At 42.8% G+C, this 17810-nt stretch overlaps 1 protein-coding gene and 1 pseudogene across 1 annotated transcript in view; one reads left to right on the forward strand and one right to left on the reverse strand.

The window, feature by feature from the left end:
- The window catches only part of RRAGD (Ras related GTP binding D), a 38792-nt gene that overhangs the window by 8641 nt on the left and 12341 nt on the right, over positions 1-17810 (forward strand). Inside the window, exons 2-5 of the mRNA XM_037039301.1 lie at positions 6719-7014; positions 13990-14189; positions 15345-15459; positions 16118-16260. Coding sequence (XP_036895196.1) covers positions 6719-7014; positions 13990-14189; positions 15345-15459; positions 16118-16260 — 754 coding nt within the window. The remainder of the gene's footprint in view (positions 1-6718; positions 7015-13989; positions 14190-15344; positions 15460-16117; positions 16261-17810) is intronic.
- On the reverse strand, positions 15009-15082 carry LOC118982412 (uncharacterized; annotated as a pseudogene).

Raw genomic sequence — 17810 nt, forward strand, 5'->3', positions numbered from 1 at the left:
GTGTGGTGTCAACTTCTTGGCTCAGTGGCAGTCCCTAATCATCTAAGAGGAGATAACAGTCATTTCTGGGGAGATTTATGACAATTGAATTCTGAGAGGCTCTGCTATAGGTGAATGAAGGATCAGGAATCCAAATGCCTTCAGCTCACAATAATTTTTATGCCACAGTGACTTACTGTAAACCCCTTCCCTTTCTACACGTTGATCCCTGCTACGGAGTCTGTTTCCAGAGTGAACTTGACTGAAGTGCAAATCTGATCATGTTAGTCTCCCCTTAAAGTCCTTAGTGATTTCCTCGGGGCTTTCAGAGTGCAATCTGAACTTCCCAGCATCACGTTCATGAGCTAGTCTATTACTGCTCTACATTAGATTGTATGTGTATATATGTGAGCAGGATGGACAGTAAACAAGACGAACTTAAAGTAAAAAGATAATTTTGTATAGTGATAAGTACTATTAAGAAGACACTGTTATTAGCCCTGGCTAGTGTGGCTCAGTGGATTGAGTGGTGGCCTGTGAACCAAAGCAGTCCCCGGTTTAATTCCCAGTCAGGGCACCTGCCTGAGTTGCAGGTCAGGTCCCAAGTAGGGGTTATGCGGGAGGCAACCACACATTGATGTTTCTCTCCCTCTCTTTCCCTCTGACTAAAAATAAATAAATCTTTTTTTAAAAAAGGAAGTTGTGGGGCCTAGTTTCCATCAGAGGAGGTAAAATTGCTGTTGGGCTGAGGGGAGGCCTGGAGGGAGCCCGACAGGTGGAGGCAGCTGCCAGTCCAGACGCCAAGGTGAGGAACCAGAAGGCCAGTGTGGCTGCAGCAGGGAGTTTGTGGGGAAGATGAACCAGGTATGGGATGAGAGGGCAGCCCACGTAGGGCCTTGTGAGGCCAGAGGCATTTGGATTTTATCCTTTATGCTGTGGGAACCAATGGACAGTGTGGAGCCTTTTCTTGCCTGTAACGTACATTCCCCAACTCCAGGAAGGCCACCATTTCTTCCTGGCACAATCTTTCCCTCATTTCTCTCTTTGACGCCTTCTTTTTAAGAGGCAGATGTTTTATCTCCAGGGCACCCTCGCTCGAGCCCCTACACCTAGATAGCAGTGAATTGTCAGTTTTCTTGTCCACTTTCCCCTCTAATTGCTAGAGGATGAATCTTTTCTTTGTGTCTGCAGCCCCTGGTGCAGCCCCATCTAACGGTTGGCGGACTTTCAGGGAACCTTTATGAAACAGCACAAACTGCCCTCTTGTACATTTCACCTCCTCCTGCAGCTTCCTCCACCCCCTGCTGACACTGAAAGAGCCCTCTGTGGGGTTCCATCTAGGCCCAAATCCTATAGTTCCTTTCTGTTGCCTTTTTAAAAAGTGCTAGCCCTTTTATTGCCCCTTTCAAAGCTGCCATCATCCTTCGTCCTCTTCACACTTTGCACCTTTCTCAGGTCCTTCTTACTCAACTTGAGTAACTAGGTGATGTTGGCTGAGACAGCCCAGCCCTCCCCAGGAGCCCAAGAGTTGGGGGTGTTTACTTTCATGACTTAAAGCTCCCTACTAGCCATTCCCAAAGTGGAGTGAGACCTGAGAAACTCTGAGAAACACCACAGGGTTTCAGAAGCAAAGATCCCCAGGTACTTAAGGCGAGTATCTGGGATAGGAAACCTTTCCTTAACAGGAGAGGCCTATAAAAACTGTTTACCTGTGGTCCACAATAAAAAATACACTTATATTGTGAACCAGCATTCACCTAGCAGTATTTACTCTTATTATGCATGATGCACTCTGATATTTTCTACCCTTTTCCCTTTTCCTGCAGCTTTTGTTTAGTGCCGCCGTAGGGGCTAAGGCTCTGGGTGAGGGCCACACTGCAGACCAGCCCTGTGACCTTGGCCAGGCTCCTTCCCACAAGCTCCTCAGGTGCAAAACAGATATGTTTACACCTCGTGGGGAGGGTAAAGTTGATAGAAATGTCTAGTGAGGTCCCTAGCACACAGTGTATTTCTGTCCACACTAGCTGGAGTGCGTCTTTGTGGGTCGGAGGGGCCTCCAAGAGTTGATGGTACTCTTGCTGATCTGGTTCACCGTTTGCCAGCGGTTTGCATTGGTGGCCTGCTTGAAAATGGTCCACCATTTCTCCTGGGGAAAAGGGAATCCCTCCAGCTGTCTGTGTGTGTCATGGCTGCATGTGTATTTCACTTCCCAGCCATTCTGTCTAGGTAAACGTTGCATACACACTCTGTCCCCTCCTTTTCTTGGTCTCTGTCACCTCCTGTCCTCCCAGGAGGAGGAGATCCCACCTCCAGGGCACCCACATGGATGATCACGACACAGATCTGCAGACCCTGCTGAAAATAACTTCCAGACTATACTTACATCCCACAGTGTAAATTGAACATGATTTAATGTGGGCTTTTGCATTCTTTAACTGGAGGCAATGTTGTACCGCAGAAAGAGAATTACTGCACAGATTTCAGACAGTACAGCCTTCAGTTTGAATGTCCGTTGGCCTTCCTGAGATTGAGTTTCTTCACCTGTGAGGTGTGGATAATATGTATTCTTGAAGGAGTATGAATGGGATGAAGTGTGTAGAATACCTAGGGCAGTGGTTGCCGGGAGCTTTTATTGAATGCCACATTTTCCTGTCCCATGTGAGGCATGTGCCTTTGCTAATATCCGGGCTCCCCTCTCTTGGACATCCTCTTCCTGCTCATCCACCCGAACCCCTTCCAAACCCTGCACTGCTATAACTCTGTATTCATAGCCCTTGTACTCCACTGGGTTGCTCCCTGTGGCCCCACTGAGTGTTTTAGCGCCCACCTTGCATTGATCTTGCACTGGGTGTTTGCAATGCACAATAGAGCTACTATAGCTCTTTAGGTTTCCATTCTTTTCCTTGAGCGTATGTTTTTTTTAAGACTTTATTTTATTTATTTTTTATTGATTGATTTTTGGGATGGAGAACGATAGTGATTTGTTGTTCCACCCATTCACATATTCCCTGGTTGGTTCTTGTTTGTGCCCTGATTGGGATGGAACCCACAGTGTTGGCCTGTTGGGACAGCACTCTAACCAGCTGAACTCCTGACCAGGGCAAGAGTACGCTTTTAAAAAACAGTTGTATTGAGGTATAATTGACATAAAATAAAATGAACCTGTTTGATAAGATCAGATGTGTATATATCTGTGAAACCATCACCGTCAAAAGTTTCCTTAGTGTAGTTCACAATTTTTAGAATAATGTAAACAGAATCATAGAGTATGCCCTTCTTCAACAGGCTTTTTCCATTCAGCATAGTCATTCTGAGATTTATCTATGTTATATGTATCCATAGTTTATTCCTTTTTATATTGAAATGCACTGCAATTTGTTTATCCACTCATCTGTTGATGGACATTTGGGTTTCCAGTTTTTTACTGTTGCAAATAAAGTTGTTATGAGCCTTTAGGTACAAGTGTTTGAATGAACATAAGCTTTTATTTCTTTTGGGTAAATACTTAGCAAGGGGAATGATTGGGGTAATATAATAGATGTGTGTTTAACTTCTTAAGAAACCATCAAACTGTTTTCCAGAATGGTTTACCATTTTACATTTCCAGTCAGTGTATTAGCCTTCTAGTCCTTCCACGTCTTTGTTAACACGTGTTACCGTCTGTCTTCTTCATTTCAGCCGTCTTAGTGGGTGTGCAGTAGTATGTCATTGTTCTGATTTACTGAGTAATGATACGTTGACATATTTTCATGGGCTTACCTTTGTTTACCTTTCATAGATCTTTGAGAAATTGTTTAAATCTTTTGCCCCACCCTTTTAAAAAATTGGATTTTGTTTTCTTATTAGTGAGTTTTTAAAGTTCTTTACCTATTGTGCATATAAGTTCTTTTTCAGGCCCTGGCTGGGTAGCTCAGTTGGTTAGGGTGTCATCCCGACACGATAAGGTTGCAGGTTCAATCTCCAGCCAGGGCACTGAGAAGACTCATCCAGTGAAGGCATAAATGAGTGGAACAACAAAATCCATATTTCTCTCCCCCTCCCGTCTCACTTCTCTCTGTCTCTAAAAATAATTAATAAAGAAAAAATCTAATCCTTTGTCAGATACGTGATTTGCAAATATTTTCTCCCAGTCTTTGGNTTTTAAAGTTCTTTACCTATTGTGCATATAAGTTCTTTTTCAGGCCCTGGCTGGGTAGCTCAGTTGGTTAGGGTGTCATCCCGACACGATAAGGTTGCAGGTTCAATCTCCAGCCAGGGCACTGAGAAGACTCATCCAGTGAAGGCATAAATGAGTGGAACAACAAAATCCATGTTTCTCTCCCCCTCCCGTCTCACTTCTCTCTGTCTCTAAAAACAATTAATAAAGAAAAAATCTAATCCTTTATCAGATACGTGATTTGCAAATATTTTCTCCCAGTCTTTGGCTTGTCTTTTTTATTATTTTAACAGTGTCATTTGAAGATTAGAAGTTTCTGTTTTAATGAAGTTTAATTTACTAATTTTGAGGAGAGGGTGTCATATCCAAGAAATCTTTGTCTAACATAAGGTCATAAGTGTAATCTACTAGAAGTTACATAGTTTTAGGCATTACAATTAGGCCTATGAACTATTATGAGTTTATTTTTGTGTATATATATGATGTGAGGTATCGACTGAAATTTATTTTAACCGATGTCCAATGTTATAGCACTATTTGGTGAAAATGACTATTCTTTCTCCATGAAATTGGCTTTTTATCTTAGTCAGAAATCAGTTTTGGGTTTATTTCTGGACTCCCTTTTTCTGTTCCACTGATCTGTTTGTCTGTGTTTGTGCCAATAGCATACTTTCTAGACTAAATTTTAAGTTTCTCCAAAATAAGAACCATGTTTCGTATCTTTTTGCAGAGCCAACCAGCACTTACCAGGCAACCTCATGTTAACCAGTATGTTTATTGTGTTGGAAAAAGCAAAACTTTGATACAACCATTTAAAGAGAAAATGTGGAGTTGAAAACCTAATTTAAGTGGTGTTTAATATTTCAAAACTTTTGTGCTTGGCATGTAAAGCCAAAAAAATTTTGAAGATTTTCAGTGAGCTTGTGCATCTTTGAAACTTGACTTAAAGATCTCAATTTGTAATTAAAACATGGAGCAGTCTGTCAGTTTTTGTCTCTTCCCACACCTGTGCCCTGCATGTTTCCCTATACATTAAAATTTTTTTCTTCATTTTGCAAACCTAATTTCAAATCATATGTATGTGAATGTGTTTCTTTTCTTTTTTTCTTTTTAAAAGTTTTATTTGTGTTTAGAAAGAGGGGAAGGGAGGTAGAAAGAGAGGGAGAGAAATATCAATGTGTGGTTGCTTCTAGTACACCCCCAGCTGGGGACCTGCCCCCTACCCCAGGCATGTGCCCTCACTGGGAATTGAACTGACGACCCTTTGGTTCCCAGGCCAGCACACAATCCAGAGCCACATTGTAGCTAGGGCTACAGGGTACATTTTCAGTGAATACATTCATTCATTGGATGCTCTTTGAACAGCCAGTTAATGCCAGACATATAACAGCAAAACAGATAATGCTTGCCACGCTCACGGGGTCTGAGGTCTAGTGCAATGGCTAGCACTGGGAATGGGACTGGCGACCTTTTGACTCGCAGGCTGGCACTCAGTCCACTGAACCACACCAGCCAGGGCCCACTTAATTTTTTGTTTCATACTTTCCAGTGCTCTTTCTCTTCATACTCCATTCTGAGGGCATTTGACTTTCCAGTTTACTGTCACCCTCTTCATCTGCTTTATTCTGCTTTTCAATCCATTTATCTCCCCCCCCCAAAAAAATTATATTTTTATTTCCAAGATCGCTAAGGCCCCTTTTCATGATTGCTCTTATTTGAAAGCTGTCCTTGTTTCATAAATGTGGTAGTTTCTGTTATCTCTGTGTATTTTATCTGGAAAGTTTGCTCTGATTCCGTTATGCACTTGGCTTCTTCAGGTGTGCGTCCTTCCATTTGTTGAGTCTCTGTTCTCTTCTGTGATCTTGGCTTTCCTCCAGGGTTGGCATTGGAGGAAATGTCTGAAGGGAAGATGGTGCTGCTTCTGCCTCTTGAGCTCCACGCACATTGTAGGGAGAGTTAGGTGAGGTCAGAGCGTTACCTAACTCTGCGGCAGGGTGGCGCCTCCCCGTTCCTTTGGGTGTCGCCAGCTGCTGGGGCGCTGCCTTCCTTCTCACACCCCAGCTCGCAGGCTCACTGTTCCCATCTGGAAGGTATTCTGGAGGCAGGGCTGTCCCACCTATTGGCTTCTCTGGGCCACACTGGAAGAAGAGTTGTGTTGGGCCACACAGTAAATACACAAACACTAATGAAAACCGATGAGCAAAAAACAGTGTTAAGTAAATTCACGATTTTGTGTTGGGCCGCATGTTGGACACCCCTGCTAGAGTCTGTGAGGGGTGGTGTTTGTAGGTGGATGGGCAGTGGTACCCGGAGCAATGTATCTGCTCGGCTCTTCTCACTTTGGTTCTCCAAATAATGACATTGTTGGTTGTCTTCCTTCCCCTTCCAGGGTAGATGAACAAGCATCTCTCTAGTCCTTAGGGATCCTGGTGATCCAGGTCAAGAAGGACGTTGCACTGTCCATATTGGGGAAAGCTGAGCTGCTTGTGAGTCATAAATCACATCTCAGGCGGAAGTGAAACTCCTTGAATTAACCGCTGTGAAAGCGGCTCACCCTCATTTTTGTTTTGTGGTTTTCTCCAGTTCTGGACTTCAGCGATCCCTTCAGCACTGAGGTGAAGCCCAGGATCCTGCTCATGGGCCTCAGGAGAAGTGGCAAGTCTTCCATTCAGAAAGTGGTCTTTCACAAAATGTCCCCCAGCGAGACGCTGTTCCTGGAGAGCACCAACAAGATCTGCCGGGAAGACGTCTCCAACAGCTCCTTCGTTAACTTCCAGATTTGGGACTTCCCAGGACAGATCGACTTTTTTGACCCCACCTTTGACTATGAGATGATCTTCCGGGGAACAGGAGCGCTGATATTCGTCATAGACTCCCAGGTAACGCTCAGCCTTGGCTGCAGCGGGGCAGCAGGCCCCCACATAGGCAGCCGCTGCCCTGAGTTCAGACCATTTCCTCCGTGATGGTTTCGGTGTGGGGTCTGGTTTTTAGAATTGGGAAGAGGCCTCTCTAACAAACAAGCGTGTCTCGTTTGGGGCTCTCTGAGTCTCCTTCCTGCAACCCTGATGAATAATTGATGATGTTAAGGAGCTGGAGCTGTGTACATCACAGCAAGTCCCAGATCGAGGAGACCTCACAGATGGAGGGGACCACTGCACAGGCCAGAGACAGCAAATGCGTGTCCCCTCTGGTACTCTGGGCAGACATCTACGAAAGATCACAGGTTCTGCGCAACAGAAATAGGTATGCGTGTAAGTTTACATTTTAAAATGCTCACTATTTCCTATGAAGATAAACTTCCAAGTATGAAATTTTTTCTTCTGAGTTAAAATTATGATAATCATTGATTACACAATTGATCACAATAGAGCACAATTGATAAAGACAATATAACTATCATGTATTTTATAGGTAACTTCAGTGTAAACAGTAAAATTGGAGATAATTATATCTCTTAAGGAGATAGAGTCTTTTCCACTTAATTCATATATCTATGCTTGAATAAGACAGCACTTGGGATTGATTCTGTTCTTGTTTTTTATTTCTACAGATGTAACCACTGAAAAACCTCATTCATACAAATAAGTAGATAGATACAGGGTGAGGTTTGATATAGCATTCATTCACTTATTATTACTGTTTTTAAAGATATCAGCCCTAGCCGGGTAGCTCAGTTGGCTAAAGCATCATCCTGATGCACCAAGATTGTGGGTTCGATCCCCGGTCAGGGCACATTCAAGAATCAACCAACAAATGCATAAATACGTCAAACAACAGATTGACGTTTCTTCAAACCAGTTATTCTTCAAATCAGTCTTCAAACCACTCTTCTGAATTTTCTCTTTGGCACCCTGGGGTGTTGTATCCTGAGCCTTTCTCCTGTTAAGTGGGAGCAGGGCCCGTGTTAAAGGGGAGGTGAGGAAGGGAAGCAGCGGGACCACAGGTACATCTTAGGCAGCTCAGTATTAGAAAGTGTGCAGGCAGCAGGATCAGGACCTTGATGCCCTTCAAACTCTCCATTTCCAAGCGTCTTAGAAAGTGTACATGATGTGTGGCCAGGCTGATGGTGCTTTTTTAAAAAACTATTTTATTTATTTAGTTTTAGAGCAAGAGGAAGGGAGAGAGAAAGGGAGAGAAACATCAATGTGTGGTTGCCTCTTGTGTGCCTCCCACCGGGCACTCAGCCCCTGCAACCCAGGCATGTTCCCTGACTGGGAATTGAACCTGCGACTCTCTGGTTTGCAGGCTGGCTCTCAGTCCACACCAGCCAGGGCGCTGGTGGTCCTTTTATCGAAGCAGAGAGGGAATAAAAGGCAACAGGTCCTACCTAATGCGCTACACCCTCTCTAAACTCAGGTCCAGACGCTTTCCTGAAACCGTGGACCTGCAAAGCGACAGGCAGGCGGAGCACCCCCAGCCCTTGCAGGAGCTTGGGTCTAGTTAGTGGGGCAAGGGTGGGAAGGCTTACTTAGTCATAATAATGGTTCTAAGCCCACACTTGGAAAACTATTTTCTGAGAAGACTGCTGATGCCAGAGAGCATTCATGGAACTAGGCACTTAATATAATATTGAAATTTCCACCTAAAGCCTTTTAGTTTCAAGTGACTGCACTTGGACATCTAGGGTAGTACAGGAGCTTGGCTGTGTGGTCAGAAAGGGCTCTTTCTTTGGTAGTGGGGTATAGCTGGGGGAGAGATTTAAGTTCCAGTGCCTGATCTGGGAAAAGCAAGCAGTGCCTCTCTGCCCTTGGACTCGTCCAGAAGCACACGCCTGTAAGACACCAGCATCGGGTCCAGGGCCTGCTGTCAGTCACTGCTTTTTCTGGCTGTCCCACTTGTGCTGACCTGTTTTCTGGCCCATCTGTGGCCTTGGCAGTATCCCCTGCCTTCCTGCCTCAGGTCTGCCAACACCAGAAACTAGGAAGCCTGGCGCTGGAGGGGAGGGGCCAGAGTGTGTACATGCTGCTGCCTGGGAGGTGAGGCTCTGGGGATGTTATGGTCACCTGTCTCTTTTAAGTTCCGTTTTTCCCCCTAAGTCACATCGCCACCGTTTCTGTAGTTATTGGACCGGGTAGTGGCAGCCTGTGAGTGAGTATATTCTCTAACCAGTGGCTAGTGAATTTCAAGACAGTGGCTTCATAAGTAAATACTTTAATACCACGTTGTGCTTACCTAGCAATTTGCATTTATGGAATTCACATTTCCAAAGTAAATCTATCTCAGGTATTTGTATGGTGGTTATAATTGGGCTAAAATAGGTATACTTGCCTGTGTTTAAATTGCAATCATAATTAATTTTTTTTATTTTAGAGAGAGAGGAGGTAGAGAGCAAGAGAAAGGAACTTCGACTTGTTGTTCCATTTACTTATGCGTTCATCCTTAACTTGCAACCCTGGTGTGTCGGGACGACACTCTTAACGAACTGAGCTACCAGGCCAGGGCCATAATTTGGTTTTAATTCTACCTGAACTTGAAAGTAGACCTTTAGTTGGGTTGGTAAATGTGTTTTTTGTTTTATTTCTTGGTTATTTGTTTGTTTGTTTTTTAGCTGCAAGGCAGAGAAAGGTGTAAGAATGTTTACAAAATTCATCTTTTTTAATTATACTTTTAAAAAAGGGCCCTGGCTGGGTGGCTCAGTTGGTTGGAGCATCATCTGGGACGCCAGAAGGCTTCGGGTTTGATTACAGTTGGGGCACATGCCTAGGTTCTGGGTTCGATTCCCCCCAGGGCAGGGTGGGGGGCTGAGGGGGCAGCCAGCTGATGTTTCTCTCTCTCTGTCTCTCCTTTCCTCTCTGTCTCTGGAATCAGTAAAACATGTCCTTGAGTGAGAATTGTAAAAACATCATATTTGTGGGAATCTTTATAAGATGTGATGACAAGCACTAAAAGAAGAGCACAGGTGTCCCAGCCAGGGTGCCTCAGTTGGTTGGGTGCTGTTCCACGAACCGGACGGTCACTGGTTTTATTCCCAGCCAGGGCATGTGCCAAGGTTGCAAGTTCATGCTGGTCGGGGCCCTTACGGAAGGCAACCAATCAATGTTTCCCTGTCTTTCTCCCTCCCTTCCCCGCTAAAATTAAAAAAAAAAAAGAAGCAGCACATGTTAGGGGAAGTCTCTCAGTAGCACTTGATCATCATTTTCTTTATTCCTAAGCAGTGCTCTGGTAGTCTGACACCTTATATTTTTATTGTTTGCTTGTGCATTCCTCACAAACACAGGACTGCCAGATAAATACATCACCAAAGAGAAAATGTGTCCTCACAAAATGTTGCATTGGATTGGCCAAAAAGTTCATGTGGTTTTTTTTTTGGTAAGATGGCTCTAGTAGAGCTTAGTTGTCTTTAACTTCATTTGAAATGATTTTGTTAGATTGTACTGTGAAAGCTGTCCTATCAGTGTGTGTTTTAAAAGAGATGTCGAAATTAGTGAATTTTTATTTCAAGAAAGGTAAAAAGGCAACTAAGATGCAAAAAAAAAAAGATTTGTGCAGTGTATGGAGAAGGTGCTGTGACTGATAGAATATGCCAAAGTGGTTCGAGACATTTTGTGCTGGAGTATTCTTGATGGACCGTGCTCCACGGTAGGGTGGACCGTTGAAGTTGATCGCGGTCAAATTGAGACATTAATTGAGAACAATCAGTGTAGAACCACGTGGGAGATAGCCGGCATACTCAAAGTATCCAAATCAATAAAGTGATTGGTGAAAATGAAAAATGTGTTTTTTATTTTATGGAAAAAAACGTACGGACTTTTTGGTCAACCCAATAAAGTAAAAGAAAGCACCAAGAGCCCCTTTCCCACGATGTAACAGTGGGACACCTCCAGTCCCCTAACAGAGCCCGAAGCACACCCCGGCTCCAGGCCCCCTGCGGCCCCCACAGCCATTCCACACGGGCGTAGGGACCCACATGTCTATAATGCCTAGATCTAATTTTGGATTGAAACTAGGCAGTATATTTTTCTTTATTTTTACTTGTCATAGGCGATAATAACAAACATGGTAGGAAAAGTCATCCACAATCCCTCCGCCCTAATAAACCAAGTATTCTTCCTTTTTAATATCGTTTATAGTCCTGTAGCAAACATACTATGTCATCAGTTAATTGGTAGTCAGACCATTTTATATGCTTGGGCAGGGAGATTAGAGAGCCATTTCTAATCCTTTGAAACAGTGATGCTCTCTTGACATTGTCTGGTTTTGCTCACAGACATGTCCCTTTAACTCCCTCTCTGCTTATCTCAAAGTCATAGCAATAACACTTTTTTGAGGTTAATATACGTACAATAAAATGACCTCATTTTAAGTGAATAGTTCAGTGAGTTTGACAAGTGTGTACACCTTGTAACTATTTCACAATCAAAATGTATTGTATTTCTGCCACCCCCAAAAGGTTCCTTTTTCTCCTTCCTCAGACAGCCCCCAAACCCCAGCCCCAGACAACTGCTGACCTGCTTCCTGTCACTGTGGATTGGTTTGCCTCTGCTAGAATTTCATATATGTGGAACCATTCAGCGACAGCTATAGTTTTGAGTTGAGACACTTTTGGGTATTCAAGAAGTGCTGCAAATTACTCATCTAGAGTTTTTCCGATATGCTTAGTCTGCTAGCCCGGTGTCCAAAATTTTCTTTCATTTAAAGCGACTCTTTAGAGTGTGAGGCTGAGAAAGACTCCATTTGCTATTTGTCTGCCTTCATAGTTTCTTATTAGTGTCTTTATTATTTTGATTTATACAGAGACTTGGGATCATTTTACTAATTTAGTTTGGAGAATGGGAGAATGCCAGAAGCATCCCCTGCTTTATTGGCTTTCTATATCTGTGTTTGGAATCAAAATAGGAGGTGGAAGTCCTTTGAATTCTGTCCTGGATCCCTTTCCTTTTTTTGCTATAGAAATAAGATGTTTTTCACACCTTCAGATTGGCAATAATTAAGAGCTCTGGCGACACTGAGTGTGGGTGGGCGCCTAGGGCACCGGGTGCTCCTACACATTGTCTGGTCAGATTCAGGGAGTTCGTTCCCGTGGCCCAGCGGGTCAGTGTCCCAGACCTTGCAAAGCCGCATGTGGGAGGCTGCCCACGTTGTCATTGTCTGGGGAAACATTCTGAAAGTCCATCAACAGATGTCAACAGTGATAAACTGTAGCCCATCCACATAACGAGGTTTTATAGAGCTGTTAAAAGGAGTAACGCGCTTCGCTATAGGTGAATGTCACAGACATAATTTTGAGTGAAAAAGGCAAATCAAAATATATGTGTAACTTGATATTTCGTAAATTTTAGAACAATGTTAATGAATTCTCTGTGTCGTGTAAGGAGTTACGTATGTAGTAATATATGAAGGAATGAGTGAGAACAAATACTGAACTTGGTACAGCGCCACCTCTGGAGGATGGAGGTAGAGTGATCAGGTGGGCTGGGAAGAGGGGAAGAAAACCACAGGGCTTCAGTGTCTTGATGGTTCGTTCCTTTCTTTTTTAAAGTTTTAAAAATTTTTTATTGATTAGGGAGAGAGAGACACATCTGTTTGTTTTTCCACTTATCCATGCATTCATGGATTAATTCTTGTATGTGTCCTGAACGGAGATCAAACCCACAACCTTGGAGTATCAGGATGATGTTCCAGCTGACTGAGCTACTTGGCGAGGGCTGATGTTTGAGTTCTTAAGCAGAGGGACACATGCACAGGTGTTCATTATTATACATATTATTATATAGGAGCCATTTGTAAGGAGAGGAAAAAATAGTGTTGTGTTATTTGAGGCCATGATTGTAGACCATGGGTCAGCAATCTTTTTCTGTCAAGGGCCACATGGTAAATATTTTAGGCTTTGCAGGCTATACTATCTCTGAGGAGTTTCCACAGAGGAAAACTACTGAGCTGCCATCACAGCATGGAAGCAGTCACAGGTACTTTGTAAACAAACGACAGTGGCTGTGCTCCAGTGAAACTCTACTCACAAGCCACAGCAAGGGCCCAGTTTGGCTGCCGGACCCCTGGGGTTCTTCAGAGTTTTTTCTTCCTGGCTCCACCCCCATCCTCCCAGTGACCCAAACCATAGTTTCATCTCTCATTGTTCGTCACCGTTTACCAAGAGACTCATGAATCTGGGAGGAATTGTGTTCCAAGGGAGGACCTAGGGTGACCCTTGTGAATTTTCAGTTCACGAAATTGCAACTCTGATCTTTGTGGTTGTCACCAAGCTGGTTGTAACTGCCTACAGCTGTGCACTTCCGGCCTTTCTTTTTCATCTTTTGTTAATAAACCTTAAGTTTTCAGTCTTAAATTCTATGAAACCAGCTTTTATTGGGCTTTTGCCAACTATTTTTGGAGGTTGTACCGAATGGTTTCTAAATTAAGAATGAATGTGGGAAGGGCAGACGTGGTAGCTGGGAGGCGAGGTGCTGGAAAGTTCAGTCACCTTGATGGGGGATCATTTCACAACATATACGTGCATCAAAACGTCGTGTTGTGCACTTTCAGTGTACACTGTGTTTCTTTGCTAAGCATAGCTCAGGAAGGCTGGGGAAGCCCTGGCTGGTGTGGCTCAGTGGGTTGGGTGCCGCCCGAAGAACTGAGAGCCCTGATGAGGGTTTGATTCCCCAACAGGACACAGCCTGGGTTGCAGGCCAGGCCCTTGGTTGGGGGCGAGCAAGAGCCTACCGATGGAGTTTTCCCTTGCACATTAGTGTTTCTCTCCCTGTCTGTCTTCTTCCCTTCCCCTCTCTCTAAAAATAAACAACATCTTTAAAAAAACAAAATAAAGCTGGGGGGAAAAAGAGTATGTGGTAAAGGCAACTCAGAAGGGTTTAGAAAGCACAGCAGCTGCCCTAACACGAGTGTCTCTTTGTTCCTAGGATGACTACATGGAGGCCCTGGCCCGGCTGCACCTCACAGTGACCAGGGCCTACAAGGTGAACACCGACATCAACTTTGAGGTGTTCATCCATAAAGTGGATGGTCTGTCAGACGACCACAAAATTGAAACACAAAGAGATATTCATCAGAGGGCGAACGATGACCTTGCCGATGCTGGGTTGGAAAAAATTCACCTCAGGTGAGAAAAGGACTCCCTCTGGGATCACAGTGATGAACGAAGAAAAGCAGATTTGGGGTCCAGAGTCACCAGAAGTGGGTGGGCGTGGGTGGGAATTTACCTGTTTACCCCGTTTTGTGCTGTAGACATTGGGATAATCTTTGGGAAAAGTAAGCTTTCCATGCACTAATTCTAATCACTGGGAAAAGTAAGCTTTCCATGCACTAATTCTAATCACTGGTGTTTTAAATACGTATATATTTGTAACAAGTGATCAACGCTAAGGTTCTTCCCCCATTTGAAAAACACATTAACGTAAAGCCCATGAGCATAATCCAGGAGGTTAATTGATGCTGAAGTTTGCAATTCTTGATCAACACGGTGGTAGCCAGCTCTGGAGATAATTCAGATACAAATACTCACAGAAGAAAACCTCTTCTCCACCATGTTCTGTGGGGTGCTACCTGTGTAATCATTCTGCAAATTGGAAAATGGCAAACTAAGGTTTTTCTTTTTTTTTTTAATTTTATTTATTTATTTATCTTTAGAGGGGAAGGAGAGAGAGAGAGAAACATCAATGTATGGTTGCCTTTTGTGTGTCCCCTGCTGGGAGTTGGCCTGCAGGGAACCAGGGCATGTGCCCTGACTGGGAATCGAACCGCGATCCTCTGGTTCGCAGGCCCGCGCTCAATCCACTGAGCTACACCAGCCAGGGCAAAGGTTTTTCAATATGAATAACGTAACTGTTGCTGCCCTGCGAGGCGTGGGCACAGATGGTCTGGTGTGCGTGCTCTTGCAGAATGTAAGGAAGCTGGAATGGACACCTACTATGCATTTTTTAAAAATATGGAACTCTTCACAAATTTGCATGTCATTCTTGTTCAGAGGCCATGCCAATCTTCTCTGTATCATACGTGCATTTTTGAGCTTTCCAGTTCAGCCAGTCAGCATGTGAAAGCGGGCCCAGTTCTTGTTGTTTGGGTGGTGGGGAGGAGTGGGCTATTAAGTAAGACACGTTCAGTTTTTACCAAGGCCGTTTCCAATACTGAAGGGGGCTAGAGTCTGTGTGTAAGAGGTGTAGACACAGAGGGCAGGGGACTGGTGTTATGACAGAGCCTGAGCAGTCTATTCCTCCATCAAGGGGAAAACGTGATGAAATACTGTTTCCTCTTTCAGCTTTTATCTGACAAGCATATATGATCATTCAATATTTGAAGCTTTTAGCAAAGTGGTTCAGAAACTAATTCCACAACTCCCCACCCTGGAGAATTTGCTAAACATCTTTATCTCGGTAAGTAAATAATATTATTCCGTGAGTGTCATTTGCAGAATTTAAGAATAACATTGCACGAGTGGAAATGATCTTTCTTCTACTTGCTCTTACAGCATTCAAGATCACTGAAGTATTACTTTTGGAGGTTGCTCTTCCTAGCTGTTTTAGGCAGCCACTGAGTGTTAATAGAGCCCTCCCAGAGGCAGGGAGCATACCATTTGGTTTGGCAATAAGATATATACTGTTAGGACTGATCGATGAGCTGGCCAAAGGAGTCCTATAAACCACCAGCTCCGCAGAGTGGAATGGAGGCAGACCTGTTGGTTGTACTCACAGAAATTCTCACTGCACAATTTGGAATTTGTTTGTTTAGATTCTTACCTTTTTAATTTAAAATTAGTAAAATTAGTGTCTACTTGGTCCCTACTCAGTTTGTTTACTTATAGTAAGTAATTGGTGATCATTAATTCCACTTTTCATTTCTTATGCAAGTCTATTATAAAGAAGTATATGACAATGAAGTTTAAATTGTAATAGAATGGAACAGCCTGAAACTTTAGTAACTTAATTTTTGCTCATTCGTTTTTTACATAGCAGATGGCATACAGTTTTATGTAACCGTGACCTGGTCTGAAATCAGCTGTTGCTCTAAGTCAGCGTCTTCTTTTTGTTTTAGAATTCAGGAATTGAAAAGGCATTTCTATTTGATGTGGTCAGTAAAATTTATATTGCAACTGATAGTACCCCAGTAGATATGCAGACCTATGAACTCTGCTGTGATATGATCGATGTGGTTATTGACATCTCTTGTATTTATGGGTAAGTAAAATATTCTTATAGGCTACAATCAAGCCATACTTCTCTCATAACTTTTGAGATATTTTGCATTTACTTATTTGCTTTTAATACTTTTGTTTTAAATGACTGAGGTCTATAAATATACCATTTAGCATGCAATAATAAAAATAACAAATAATTATCGAGTAAATTCCTGGCATCAGGCTAATAATCTCACTGCACCCATTTTATCATTTAACTCTCCACCAATCCAGGAGGCAGGAATCACTGTCCCCACCTTATTTATTTATTTAATCCCCACTGTAAAGCTTCTAATCTTTGCTCACATGGTGAGTGAGGGATGGAACCAGACTCTGCAACTAAGCCTAACTGGTCCCTGGCGTTTCCCTGCTGAAGCTCTGCCATCATATTGCAATGTCTTTGTACACCTGGGAGAGACTGACAGAGTCCCTGAACTCTAAATAAGTATCTCATATTGGCAATAGTTCTATTATATTTTTTGGTACGGGAGATAACAGCCGGATTGTTTTAAAATATATACTTTTTATTTTTATTATTCAATTACAGTTGACATTCAATATCAATATTTTATTAATTTCACATGCACAGGACAGTGGTTAGACATTTATATAACTTACAAAGAGATCCGTTCAATAACATACTTTTGATTTTCCTGTATTGTGTGTGAGTGGCAGAGAATTTTAAAACTAAGCCAACAACATTACCTATTTATTATTATGGACTTACATTCTTAGAAAACAGAACTTTTTGTACACTTAAAATCATATAAAATAAACCAGGAGTGGGTGAAAATGATTGTTACCAGACATAGAAACAATTCCACATAACCATAAATGTGCTGAATGGATGTCATAAAGAGTGAATAAGTGTGAAGTACTTTGTCTTATTAAAGACACTGAGTTGTTGCTGCCAGTTTACATTGGATTTATATCCTCATCCAGTCAGTGATGACTTTAAGCTTGTGTTCATCTTCTTTGCTCACTGCGACCTGCTTTGTGTAGCCTCCTTTTTTGTGAGTCTCAGTCCTGCCACTTCTCTCCTGCAGTGTCTGAAAATCCTTTACCTACTCAGTTGAGGTTCTCTTTGTGAACTTGTGCACACAGCACACACAGTCCCTTCGGTGGTGGGGGAAGGGAAGTGCTACTTCACAGGACTGTAGTGAGGATGAAACGTCACTAGGTTTCACTGGTAAATCCCGACAGATATAGCTGCTGCTGCTATTTACTATTACTATTATTATTATTATTATTATTAAACACTGCCATCTGGCTTTAGAAATAGACCTTATTTCCTCAGATTATCACCCTACAGTAATCTGTTATTTTTAAACTGTAAGTGAATGACCTTGAAATAGCCATGAATCTGAATGTACCCAGATTACAGTCTAGATTGCTATGTTAATCAAGTACAATGAACAACACAATTAATCTTGCATATATTTAACAATATGCATAATCATTATTGTGCCATATGGCAATTAGATGTAAGTGGAAAGTTGTTCACGTGAATGACGTTAATCAGAGTTACTTTTGCCCAGCTGCAACGAGCCG

Source organism: Sturnira hondurensis, unplaced genomic scaffold (genome assembly GCF_014824575.4).
Source record: "Sturnira hondurensis isolate 20B ecotype Veracruz unplaced genomic scaffold, ASM1482457v3 Scaffold0025370, whole genome shotgun sequence".
NCBI classification, from domain to species: Eukaryota; Metazoa; Chordata; class Mammalia; order Chiroptera; family Phyllostomidae; genus Sturnira; species Sturnira hondurensis.